Source organism: Cetorhinus maximus, chromosome 7 (genome assembly GCF_964194155.1).
Source record: "Cetorhinus maximus chromosome 7, sCetMax3.hap1.1, whole genome shotgun sequence".
Classification (NCBI taxonomy): Eukaryota; Metazoa; Chordata; class Chondrichthyes; order Lamniformes; family Cetorhinidae; genus Cetorhinus; species Cetorhinus maximus.
The window spans coordinates 36,725,035-36,738,966 of NC_135885.1; the positions used below are offsets into that span (position 1 = coordinate 36,725,035).

Below are 13,932 nucleotides of genomic sequence, written 5' to 3' on the forward strand. Positions count from 1 at the left end.
GCTTGCATCACCAGTGACAAGGACATGGAACAAGAAAAAATTTCCATGGAAGGGAAACAAAAAAAGCACAATGAAAAATATCTGCATATCTTTAAACAGTTGAAAAGGCCAAGACAATTTCCAGAAATGAGCAAAATTTTTCTGTTGTGTGACCGCCATAGCCTTACTATAGATGACAGTGTTGAGCAGAAACAGAATTCCTAAACATCTCAATTACATACAACACAAAGAGGCACGCACGCATCCATTCAACAAAATCTTATTTGCTTATGTGGATATAGAGAGAAGAAACATCTTGAGCTAAATAAATACTTTAAAAAATTTTTTTTAAAAGGACAGTTAGTGTGCGAGGGAAAATAAATCAATAATGTTTGAACTATACAGTTCTCTAATCAGATCTTGAGTACTGTGTTTAGCACTGGCCACAGAGATTCAAGCTGTGCAGGTGATACAGATTCAGCTCCCAAAAGTGATCCCTGGTGCAAGAGGACTATGATTTGAGAGAAGACTGGAAAAAATTGGGTTTTTCTGCCTTGAAAGGAGAAGAATGAGGAGGCCCTAACAAAATCTATAAAATAGCAAATGTTATGGAAAAATGTAAATAAAAGTACAAGTTAAAATCAAACTGTGACAGGTGTTAAAAAAGCATAGGGCCACACCAGAGAAACGTTGTCACAATATTGTTCTTCACACAAACAAAACAGATTTGGATGGACTTTGGACTTCCTGCTACAGTAATGGAGGCGAATGATTCCATGGTCTTTTAGTATAATAGAGTTGTTCATCCATGTGAATATTGTGAAAACCTGGTTCCATAAAGAATGCAACTCAACCAGTTCATTTTTTTTTGGAACTACAGGCCAACCTCCAACCTACCCATTTTTTCTAAAGGTCCTTCAATGCATTGCTGCCACTCACCTCAAACACATGTTCAAGTTCCTTTAGTCTGATTTCTGACCTGGATCAAGTACAGAGACCACCCTGGTTCAAATTACCATCCTCCAATGTGTATGCTGCCCTTCATCATTCTCCTCTAGCTTTTTGGGCATTGGGTTTGCGCAAAATACAGTTGCCTTTCTACCTTGCCATTTTTATTATTGTAAAAACAAAATCATATATCCTCCCCTGTCTTTCAATTCCTTGAACCAACAAGTTCCAGGTACAAAGGAGTGCCATTTATCCCAATCAGGTTTATTTTGAAGCAGACAATGTTATGTAGAGATCTAAAACAACATACAATAATTTAGAATGCATCTAGAGAAATTGAAGAAATGTTTAAATTTGTGCACAGAAATGCTGCTACAATCCTCAAACATTTGAAAACACAGACAACCAAATTACAGAAGAAATCTTTTAGGTCTAATTAAAAGTACTGCCAGAAAATGGTCAATGATTTTCCCAATTTTACTCAAAAGGAACATACTTGCTTATTATTTATTGTTCAGTAACTTTAAAGATTAAGCAACATATAGAAGAGAAAGTTAATAGATGTACCTTAAGTTTAAACTCCAGCTGTGGTAAAACAGAAAGCAGCAGATGGCTATCGATATTGTATAGCTCAAGGATCAGATCGAAGACATGCTCTGACAGATCACTGATGGAGGTCTTCCCCAGCATTAAAACCTGGTTAAAAAACTGTTGGCGGAAAGTATACAACTTAATATGATCTAAAGCTCACATCAATTCTGCAACCACACAAACAAATGAAAGCCTTAAAAAGGAAAAATTTTTACTAAGTATTTGATGAGCAAACATGTGGTAACTGAATGTCACTTTAACATCTTTTCCCCATTCAGTGTATTGCAAGCTTTTAATTCTTAATCAGTTACACTTTTGCCCACAAAACAGATTCTATTTTAACACAAATGGACTAACAAGTTACAAATGCTAAATGAAATCAGAGAATTTAGGATCTCAACCAGTACACTATCACATTCACTTGATTCCATTTTTATATCAGAACAGAAAAAACTAACGTGGTATGTTATAATATCAGGACGCCGCAACATTTGGTAGTTATTGAAGTGGAGTCAAACAGCCGAGTGTAGAACAGGTGCTCACAAAAAGAAATTAGGATTAACCAGAGAATCTGCTTTTGGTAATTTTGTTTGAAAGAGGGATGCTGGACAGAAAACCAGGAATGCACTTTTCTCTTCTTCAAATACTATCATGGATTCTTTTACAACATCCCGAAGATTATTTGAAGCCGAAAGTAACTCTCCAACTCACAACCTATTGATTCAAAAGTGCTGCCAACTAAATTAAGGTGACAACATTTTGGCTTGTGATTGCACTGCATGAAGAATGCTTTCAAAAGCATCAAAGAAAAGGCTCTTCAAGAAAAGCTTGCAGTGCTCTAAAGCAACTTCATTGCTTACAGCAGGCTTGTCCAACACGCGGCCATGGGTCAGATCTGGCCCTTGAAGCCCCCCAGTGTGACCCCCAGAGGCAGTTTTCAAAATGCCGGTAAGTGGAAAGGAAGATGCTGAAATAAAACTGCTCCTCCAATCAAAGGCTGTTCCTCTCCCACGCTTGCTGCTGATAGGCTCAAGTGAGCTGGGGTTGGAGGAGCGGCAACACTGGCAACAGCGAGTGAGCTCCAGAAAAAGTATTGGCGGGACCGGTAAGTAGGGAGGAGCGCGAGCGTGTGCGTGTCTCATACTAGTAGTCTTAGGATTCCTACTCTCCCTCACTCCCACCCACCAACACAGTGGGCAAGGGCGAGGGTGAGTGAGCATCAAGAGATCGGGAGTGATCAGACAAACAAACGGTGTCCCTCTTACACTCTAATGTTCAATTAAATAGTTTCTTACTCTTATAATCATCAGTTTATTGCTTTGACATTGCTTTATTTTTGCTCTGCAAGTTGTTTTTTCTTCATTCCTCAAATTTATTTTGAAATTCATGTTTAATGTTGTGCCAAAACTACCACCCCCTGCCCCAAGTGAAAAGGTTGGACAAGCCTAGCTTACAGGTTTGATAAAAACAAATTGAAATACTGACAAGTAGCTTTTGATAAACCCTTGTAATTGTCAATTACTGCCAATCGCTAAAGTAGTCATATGGACTCGAAACATTAACTCTGTTTCTCTCCCCACAGATGCTGCCAGACCTGCTGATTTTTTCCAGAATTTTCTGTTTTTATTTCAGATTTCCAGCATCTGCAGTATTTTGCTTTCATATAATTGTTTTCATCAAATTACCAAATGAACAATTCTGGAATAGCAATCTCCACAGGTTTGTAAATTGAAGTTTCACGTTGAGGTTAGTCCTTTAGAAAAGGAGCCATGAATTTACATAGGTAATGGAATTGGGGATCTTGCCTGCCAGCCTGAGAGCTGGCAAGAGACACGAATGGCTTCCTTTGGGGAAGGCCCAGTGAATCACAAGCCAATCAGTCAGTTGTGAGGCCAGAAACGGGTCTTTCCCTGGGATCAAGACCCTGGGAAGGGAAGTCCTGCCCGCCTAGAACTGCTGACCTCTGATCAGTCAATCAGAGACCAGCAGGTCTTTTGCTCAGGAGCATTAGCAGGGAGGTGGCAGCTGTTGCCAGAATGACAGCCACTGGAGGCCACAGATGGCAGAACAACCTACAGCACAGGTGAGTAATGGCAGGAGGGGTTCTGTGGAGTGGAGGAGGTGGTCAGCAACAAGGGCAGGGTGGTGGCTCGCAGCAGGCAACCCCCCTTCCCGATAGCAGGTCTCTCGATCAGGATCTAACACCACCCCACCCCACTTGCTTACCCGCCACCTTCCTGCCCAATTAAATGCCCTCCCCGCCTCCAATTACACCACTAGGAAGAACAGAAGTTATCACCCAATGTCCTTCAACTCAAAAAAAAAACAAAATTCAGACTTGGAATAAATTGATAAGCAATTATGGTGTTGAAAAATGGTTTGATACAAGCTGCACCCAAGTCACACAAGGACTATTCTTCACAACTTCTTACCACTGGAGAGAAACAGAATTACCTTTTCAGGAGGGGTCATCGACCTGAAACGTCAACTCTGTTCCCCTCTCCAGAGATGCTGCCTGACCCGCTGAGTATTTCTAACACTTTCTGCTTTATATCAGTGGCATGAAAATTCGCCAGAATTATACAAGAACTGAAAGGTTATAGTTGTGAAGAAAGGCTTAAAAACTGCAGTTTTCCCAACTGAAACTAAATAGGACAAAGCCATCCATTAGTTGAGACAAATGTTATAACATAATTTAAGAAGGAACTGGGGTTAAGTTAACAAGAAAGAATATAAAAGCACGCTTAGAAAGCATAAGGAGATAGGATTATAGGAGGCCATGCTGTTTAAGAGTTGGGCACAATAGGCCAAATGACTATCTCCTTGCCTATTACTGCAGTTCCAGTGCTGCAAAGTGATGTGGAGAAGAATAAGTCAATTTCTGGTGAAAGAGGGGGAAAATATTACAACTTAAAAAAAATTGTTGACTCGGGAATAGAATGCAACTACTTAACTGAGGGGAACTTGCGTTCACTTGTGGTGAAGACTTCAGCATCACAAACCCTTGTCCTATTGAGTATTTCCAGCCTGTTTTTATTTCAGATTTCCAGCATCTGCAGTATTTTGCTTTTGTATTCATGGCGCTGATCCCTGGTGCAGATCTTGCACTACCAAGATTGCAGACCAGTTCTGTTCCAGCAAGGAGATGTGAAATGCATGATCACTAGCAATCTCCTTGCAAGTAAAAGAATCACAGAACTCAAAAGCACAGGAGGATCATATTGCCGTGGTTGTATACTTTAAAGCATTCCAATCTCTTCCCTTCAAAGAACTATTTAATCCTAATCTCTCACTTTTTCACACAGTCCTGCTAAATTTCTCTTTAAATATTTGCCACTTGCCTTCTAAAAGCTATTTTGCATCCTGCTTCCACTAATACCTCTGGTAGGGAGCTCCATGTCTTCACGACTCCCTGCAGGGAAAAAAAAACTCTTCCAGGTCTTTTTTTCAAATGGTTCTAAGTTATACACCCTGATTACCCTTAAAGATCATTTTCCCCTACTTAGTTCAACAAAACTTCTCAATTTTAAATACCTTCACCAGATATCGTAAACTTCTCTATTCTGATGCAAAAGTTTCTCTGGCCTCTTTTCATGTTTAAAGTCTCTTATCCCTAAACCTCTTCATGATCTTCACAATCTGCCTAAATTAGGGCAGCAAGTAGTTTAACTTCAACCTACCAACTTTTATAGGCTTGGTTTCACCTTCTTGCTTCTGTCCCTCTAAACTCCCATTTCTAAAACCCAAAATCTCAAAATTGATCTCTCAACATGGTGAGGAAAATTAAGTGCACAATTTTACAAGCGAATTGTATTTTAAGAGGGGAAGAGGCTGGAATGCTTTAAAGGATACAACCACTGCAACGTGATTCTCGTAACCAAGTAGAACTCGGACATACTTATATGCAAAACTACAGCTAGACCATCCAAGTCAAACAAATTGAGATGCATCAACCATTAAATGTCGAGCTCCCCAACTTGAATTGAGTGTTAGCGGTTGGCAGTTCATTACAAGCACTTAGGTATTCAAATAAGTAATGGCATAAGCCACCCAGCTACATGGTGTTCAATAGTTGCATTTTTTTTTTAAAAACCCTTCACAAACCTGGACACTAGAATACAGGTTTATCCACTGGTACACATGGCTTATAGTCTATGAGCAAGTTGGGAGATAATTCTTAAACTGTAGTTTTGTTCGAAGCCTGCTGTTTAATGTAAGAAAACAGAACTGCACCAACTTGGTGTTGTTGCATTATTTAGCCGGGGGCCCTTTTTAAACTGTCTGTAGAAATTTTGAAATGTAGATTTGGGCCTGGCACAAGTTGAAACCCTATCGTCTTGCCTTGAAATTTGGCAATTAGGAACCGTGGAGTTCTTCTATGACCAAACATGCTATTCACATACAACATATATTTGTGTCTGTTTCATGTTAAAATATTGAAATGCATGCAGATTTATTTTCAAACTGAATACTCAAGCAGTGAAACAGAATTCTATCAAGAATTTAAGATTTAAGGTGCACAGCACTTTCTGGATAGTTGGGTTCCCTTCACCAATGATTCCCTGTCGTCTTTCTTCGTTGTGCACAGAAAAGAATTCCTGCAGCATCTAGCGACTCCTCGCCCAATACATCAATTGTGCAATTTATCAACACAGAATGCAGATCAGGTTGCTCCTGCTTTCTCTCTCTAATAGTACCATTGGTTTATAGACTTCATAAACCACAAATCTTTCAGTTGCAAGTTAAGTTTAAGTTGGGCTTGATTATTTCTTCACAAACAGCAGGATAAATACACAAGATCATACCATACCATTTAAAGCAGATTACATCTCAAGAAGTGTTATAACTGCTAAGTGTAAGTGTGCTGCAACAATCATTTTTCAACTTTAACCAGAATCTCCCAATGCACAATAATGTCTGAACAAATAACTCTGGAAAAATCAGTAGTTATATGCTTACATTTGTAATATAAGGTTCAACTGCTTGAGCTGTCCTTTTTAAAAGAGCTTTTGCTAAGTCGTATGCTTGTTTGTTTAGATTCTGCAGGAAAACAAAAACAAATAAGCCATGAGTAACATAAAATAAATCAGTGTCACATCAATTTAATGAGTTTTTATAGGAAGTATTGTAACTTTGAGACTCAATCCAGACAACCCAGATGTACAACACAAGGAGCCTTTAAAATTCTGCAAGTTATTAAATAAGCCTCCTGCTCAATCTTTTCTTCCTTCATATTTATTCTCCTGTTCTTTATTTGTTGTCTTTCTACAATAATGTATTTTTTTGCTTCTTGAATTAATGGTTTCAGTCAGTGAAGTGACTCAAAGAAAGCTTCCCACAAAGATCTAGCCATCTCGGTGGCATGGATTTCCCCTTCCCTGACATTAGTTTGAATCTGGTGCCAAATCAAGAAGATGCTCAGGCACTCAACTGTGAGGTAATCAAGCAGGGCAAGCGGCTAATCACATTGAAGCATTCTCACAGATAGTCAACCAAGAAAAAAAAATGAACTGATTATCCTTCACTTTTAATTTATTTTAGAGGTAATATAAATGATTGGGTCATATATATGGACCAAAATATCAGGCGACATAAAAAAATTAAATTGGATTTCATCATAATAGAGAAATCTGATAATTATAAAATTAGATTTTTCTAAGCAGGTAAGGATGCGTTCCATTAATTATAAACTTAAGTAAGCCAATAAAAACCCAGTTATACCTTATTCAACAAGGTGCAACTTTAGCCAGGGTTTTTAAGATTAATGGCATAGAAGGGAAAGTTCTTATCAGTTCAGTGATTTCTAATCAATTGCAGTTTGAGGGGGCTTAAATAGTCCATCCTATGGGGAAGCATAGAATCACAGACAACAATTTCTGGACATCCACATTTAAATGTGCATGTGCTAACTCCCGAAGTTGCTGTCAGTTTCAGAGGAGGAAGGAGAGACGATGCTGACAGTTATGCCATCATCACTACCCAAAATTTGGGACAATTTCCATACAGTCTGCTTGAATGGCCTTCCTTTGGTAAATTAAAAGATATCAAGTCATAGTTTCAACTTTTTCAACATAAGTTCAGGTGTTCAGTTTCTTCTCATCACCTGATAATGTTAGCTTTCTTTTCTTTCCCCCGTCATAGTCTATAGGCACTAAGGCCATATGCGACTGTGAACATAGGGACAAGCTGGGAGCACTGCAGTCAATAACTGTACGATCTATGACCCCACAAATAATTCATCTTTACATTTTAACACATCAAATGAAATGTATTCAAGAAAAAAATAATTGAATCAGTGGTAATTCCAATCTTCAGAAAAATGTTAATATTTGAGGGGAAAAAACATTGATTGGATGAACACAAATGAGCAAAACCTTGTTCATTTTGATGATCTGGTTGTAAAGAGGTTTATGGGGTTTGTGCATAGCCCAGGTTAATTTGAACAAATCACTACTTGTTTTTACTGACATATTTCAAGCTTTACAAAAGTGCACAATGCTATCATTTTCTTACAGCCATCCACCCAAAAGATTAATATAAATGGTTGCCAGCATGAAAAAATTCTCTTCATCCCCTTCAGATACTAAATACTGCTACCCACTGAAACAGTGATTCTTTTAGATGCGTCTCACACTGCTTTTCCATGCTCTCACTACTTTCAGCTTTCTACACAATTCAAATTTTAGCTTCCTTGAAATTTGTTTTCCTTGGGTTGAATAGTATTTGAATTGGTAAAACTTTGCTCACATTCAGAAAAAAAAATCTGCCAATACATTTCATGTTAGGTTTTTTCCTTTCCTACATTTTACCTTTTCAGGAATCAACATCCCATGCATCAATAGCTTTCACCAGAATCTTTACTTGGGACTTATTCACTGTACAAGTTTTAATTTCTTTATGCATTAATTGAATAATTCAACTGTTACATATGTCTTAAAATTTTTCATTATGTTCCCTCGCTCCATTTCTATCTCCCCTTCCTGGTTTCGGTCCCAACATGCAATTTAAGGCCAGTTTATAGATCCCAACAGTCAATAATATTGAAAATCAAAGGGCAGTTTAATTCTAAAAATGAAAAATAAATGGAAATTTGCTCCATTTGAAATTAATTTGTCAATGCATGATCAGATTATTGCAATGGAATAAACCCATCTGAAGATGTATTGTATGAAAACAATTTCTGGAGACTGAATAGTTGATTGAATGGCATGTGACGTATTTATAATCCCCACCTATAGGAATCGTGGGACTGTATCAATTGCATTCAAAAAAATGAAATATGATCAAGTTTCTTTTTTTATTTAGGTGCCACAAATGTATTTCCCCCAGGGTCCTCAACAGCAAACACATTTTAACAAGTCATGGTCTTCCAAAAATCTCTGGATTAAAAAAGAAAAATCAGCTGAAGGCACAGCCACCAATGGTAAAGCGATTAAAACTCTGTGACATACACGAAGTGGGGGAGCATGGAGATCTGGATGGTTTGTAGGGGCTAGAGAAGGTTAAAAGGTATGGAGGGATTTGAAGACATGGATGAGAATTAGAATTTTTTAAGTCATCTCTTTAATGAATCCTTTTAGGTAATGAATCTTTCAAATTTTTGGAATCTAACTTATATTTCCTGTATTCAGTCTAGGTAGCACAGCACAGGGTCAAAGGGGTTAGATTATGAAGGCAGTTTTTTTTTTAAAAAACTGATTAGTCTTGCACTTCCTTCAGCATAGAAGATTAAGGGGTGATTTAAAAAAGGTGTTTATGATTAAAGCATTTGATATGGTAGAGAGAAACTACTTCCTCAGAGAGAGTCCAGAACAAACCAGGGCCTAACCATAAAAGTTAAGAGCTAGCTGCTCAGGGGGGATGCCCTAAAGTGCTTCTTCACACATAAGGAAAGATTGGATAGGCTGGGGTTGTTTTCCTTGGAGCAGCGAAAGTTGAGAAAGAATCTGATAGAGATGTATAAGATTATGAGGGGCATAGATAGGGTGAATAGGAAGGCACTATTTCCATTCGTAGAGGGGTCAACAACCAGGGCACATAGATTTAAAGGTAAGAGGTAGAAAGCTAAGAGGGGAGTTGAGGAGAAATTTTTTCACCCAGAGGGTGGTGGGAGTCTGGGACTCACTGCCTTAAGGGTGGTTGAGTCAGAAACTCTTGTAACATTTAAGCAGTATTTAGATATTCACTTGCGTTGCCATAGCCTCCAGGGCTATGGGCCAAGCACTGGAAAATAGGATTAGTGTAGTCAGATCCTTGTTGACCAGCGTCGACACAATGGGCCAAATGGCCCCTTTCTGTGCTGTAAACATCTATGGGTCTAAAAGGGAACTCTCCCCATTAATAAGTCATTGAGGTTAAGTCAATTAAAAATTTTAAAACAGTAATTGATTGATTTTTTGTTAGTCGAAGGTATTGGCTCAGAACTTCCAATCTCCAGAAAGCTGTAACCCAGATATACCCAGTCTAAGATGTGCTGGAGGACCCCTCTGGAGTCTCCATGCACCGACTGCACAGGAATTAGCCAGAAAATTTGGACTTCCGATGGGCAATTCCCCTGCATCCAAAATCCTGCCAAACATTGAGTCAGTCAGAGACTTTGGATGGTTACGACTTACTTATGAGAATAGTTTTCAAGAAAGGCTGGAAGGATTAAAACCAGTTCGAACTCCTGGGTAACTATACTACTGACCAACGAACACCACCCCACCACACACTTGCCACCCTACCCCCTAACCCACTTACCTGCCACCCTATCCTCACCTGCCAACCAATTCCCTCACCCACCCACCTGCCACCCTACACCCACTTACCTTCTCTCTGTAGATTCTCAAAATGGCTTTGGGACCTTTAAAATCTCTCCTTATCGGAATATAGCAGCTAGTGTCATAACAAAGGGGCATGGCTTGGCTTCCCTGACGTTCCTGCACTACAAGGAAGGAGTCCCAGAACAGGTGTGCTCCACATTTCTGAGGAGGACCAGTTCGGCAGTCCGGGCAAGAAATGCAGAGCTCCAGTGCAAGCTAAGTAAATAGGAGCAGGGTGGCAATCTGATGGTGATCGTCACACCTTGAAAGATTTGCCCCGCTAAGAGTTAAGGAAACAAGCGGGTACATGGAATTAAGATGCAAATCAGCCATGATCTCACTGAAGGTTCAAACAGGAATAGGAGTTGGAAAACGTTGCTAAATGTAATCAGAGAATGTACCCTTCAAAAATCATACTGCTGCCAAGCCAATTAGAATTGCCTAAGTAGCCGTGGCTTTAAAACTGGATTAAATGCAAATGAAATGGTGATCACCTTTGATTTTAATGGTGGGGAGAGCTATGATAAAATTCACTGTTTTGGTGAGAGTAATGACAGAACAGTACCTAGGATCCCAGCAAATTTCTGGCATAGTGTACATGACTGTAGAAATGACTCCTGCCATAATTTCCTGGAATTTCAGCAACACCATAATGGCATGCACCATAGATACAGTAGCACTATGATGCAAGTTTTCATCAAATTCCAATCCATCATGTCATTAATGTTTTTAAATTTACTGAGAACACAATATCACATTCATAAATGCAAAACAAATTTATCCAAAAAAAAAACTGCAGTCTAAAAACAATTCACTGAAAGATAAAGACAGGAAGTTTGCATGAACAGCACTGCCTTCACTGACTTTAAATTGAGTATCACAAATTTTTTTGTCATGTAGCATAATAACAATTATGCAAGAATTCATTTTTTTCCTTCTATAGGTGACATGTAGAAATAAAATTATTACAAACCAAAGAAATCACATTATTTCCTTCTCCCTGAATTTAAAAAATATAATTCTTATTCTCAATACTTTCACTCTTAGAAAATCTATTTCAAGATTCCTGATGCTATCATTGATGTTACTTAACATTTTGTTTTATTACGCACACAAAAATCATAGTAATCATGTTGGTTACTCACTTTATGGGCTGGTACAAGGTTAACAAGAACAGTATCCAAAAGCTCCTGAGAAACCGTGTCCCCTTCACAAACAATGGAACTCATCAGATCCACCATGTGCATGTGAACCTTTTGATTATGGCCATTGCTACAAATACATTCAAAAAGATAAAATGTGTCAGATTTGAAAAAATGAAGAACATATATACATACGTACACAAATGCATTTACTGTAACTTTTATGAAGATCTCATGGTGTTCTAAAACAGGCAATCAAGTACTTTTGATATGAGGTCACGGCTTTAATAGAGGGGACCAGGAAGTCTTGGTAAAATGCTGTTTTTCAGACTTGACAATGGTAGATAATAATAATAAACAAAATTGTTAGTACCCAAGAGTCAGTACTAGGACCAATGCCTTTTCTGATAGATATATATATAAAATTCAAAATTTGCCAGTGATACCAAACTTGGGGGCTGTGATAAACAGTGAGGGTGATAGCAGTCGAATGCAACAGGACATGGATAGGCTGGCAGAATGGGTAGACAAGTGACAAATGGAATTTAATACAGAGAGGTGTGAGGTGATGTATTTTAGCAGAAGGGATCAGGAGAGGCAATTCAGACTAAACGGCATGGATCTGAAGAGTGGGCAAGGAACAGAGAGCTGGAGGTTTAAGAATATAAGAACATAAAAGAAATCGGAACAGGAGTTGGCCATTCAGCCCCTCAAGCCTGCTCTGCCATTCAATAAGATCATGGCTGATCTGCCCAGGCCTCAACTCCTCTTTCGTGTCAGCTCCTCATAGCCCTCAACTCCGGTATTTCAAAAAAATCTACCATCTCTTTAAGTACTTTTTGATCTAGCCTCCACAACTCTCTGGAGTAGAAAATTCCAGACGTTCACTACCCTCAAAAGAAATTCCTTCGCATCTCAGTTTTAAATGAGTGTGCCCTTAGAAGATGGCAGGACATATCTAAAGAGTGGTGTTCTGTTTCAGGCTGATGACCTTTTAATCAATAACTCTGTTTCTCCCTCCACAGCGCTGCCAGACCAGCCGAGTATTTCCAGCATTTTCCGTCTTTGTTCCATATTTTCAGCATCGGCACTATGTTGCTCATGTATTGAGGAAGGAGGCTTTGCTGGACCTGGCTTTGGGGAGGTGGTGAGTTAAGTGGATCAAGCATCACTGGGGGAACATTTAAGAAACAGTGATCATAATACTATATGGTTTAGGTTAGCTATATAAAAAAGGATAAGGAGCGATGCAAAATAAAATTAAATTGGTCCTCCCCAATTAATTAAACAGGCTGAGAATGATTCCAATGTACTTAGGCGAGGAGGAGGGGGGGCGACGAGGGGGAGGGGGGACTTCAAAAAGAACATACAGGCTGCTGGAATGGGCAGATGAAATTTAATGCAGAGTACAAAGTGATACATTTTGATAGGAAAAAAGGAGAGAGATAATATAAGCTAAAGGGAACAATTCTAAATGCAGGGTAGGAATAGAGAAAGACTTGGATGTGTACTCAAATCATTGAAGATGGCAGGACAGGTTGAGAAGACAATTTAAAAAACATATGGGATCCTGGACTTCATAAATAGCGGCATAGAGTACAAAAGTAAGGAAGTTACAATAAACCTGTATAAAACACTGTTTCAGCCTCAACTGGAGTATTGCAACCATTTCTGGGCACCACACTTTAGAAAGGCATTAGGGAGATGCAGAAAAGATCCAGCAAAACGATTCCAGGAATGAAGGATTTCAGCCACATGAATAGACTGGCAAAATTGAGGCTGCATGGACTTGACAGTCCAAATGACCTCCTTCTGTGTTGAAACCATTCCACGATTCTAAGAAGATAATGAAGGTGGTCAAAGTGGGCAACACTTTTTAAAAATACACCCAGGACGCCTTCTTAGGTCACTTATATTCTAGTCTAACAAAGAAAGTAGCATGGCTCGATTTGGCTCTTGGATATTAGGTGAGATAAATAACCAATAAGAGCAGAAAAACAATTGGGAAATAGGGGCAACATGGTTACGTCCAAAAAGTGAAAGAGAAGAGCATCAGGCTGCAACACGTCAAGGTTTAGGGAATTCAGAAAGACCAGGCTCAAACTGATTGGCTAGAAAAGCTAACTTGGGGATGATGGAGCAGAATAGGAATTTTGAAACAGGAGACAGATTTTTAAAAAGCGTATTCCGATAAAAGAAAAATAGGGTGCATCAAACCACAGAATTTGATGAATAATTAAGTTAAAACCCAAAAAAAAGCAGGCATATGATAAAAACTACGGCTGACATCAATTGCATTTGTAGTAGTAATTTTCTGGTGTTAACACAAAGTTATGGACTTCAATTTCCAAAGTGGGTTTAACTCATGATATCTGGGTTCCTCATCCAGTACCTTAATCGCCAGGCCACTGTAGCCCAGGGTGAATTTTTTAAAAATTCATTCTCAGGAATGTGGGCATCACTGGCAT

The 13,932-nt window shown here is 38.9% G+C and overlaps 1 protein-coding gene across 3 annotated transcripts in view; it reads right to left on the bottom strand.

Moving 5' to 3' along the window:
* Positions 1 to 13,932, bottom strand: part of pds5b (PDS5 cohesin associated factor B) — a 258,376-nt gene that overhangs the window by 171,080 nt on the left and 73,364 nt on the right. For all 3 annotated transcript variants that reach the window (XR_013577094.1, XM_078545339.1, XM_078545340.1), the window contains exons 6-8: positions 11,468 to 11,594; positions 6,478 to 6,558; positions 1,495 to 1,635 (exon numbers count right to left, since the gene is read on the bottom strand). Coding sequence is in view for 2 of the 3 variants with exons in the window: in XM_078545339.1 (XP_078401465.1) it covers positions 1,495 to 1,635; positions 6,478 to 6,558; positions 11,468 to 11,594 (349 nt within the window). In the remaining variant the exon portion in view is untranslated. The remainder of the gene's footprint in view (positions 1 to 1,494; positions 1,636 to 6,477; positions 6,559 to 11,467; positions 11,595 to 13,932) is intronic.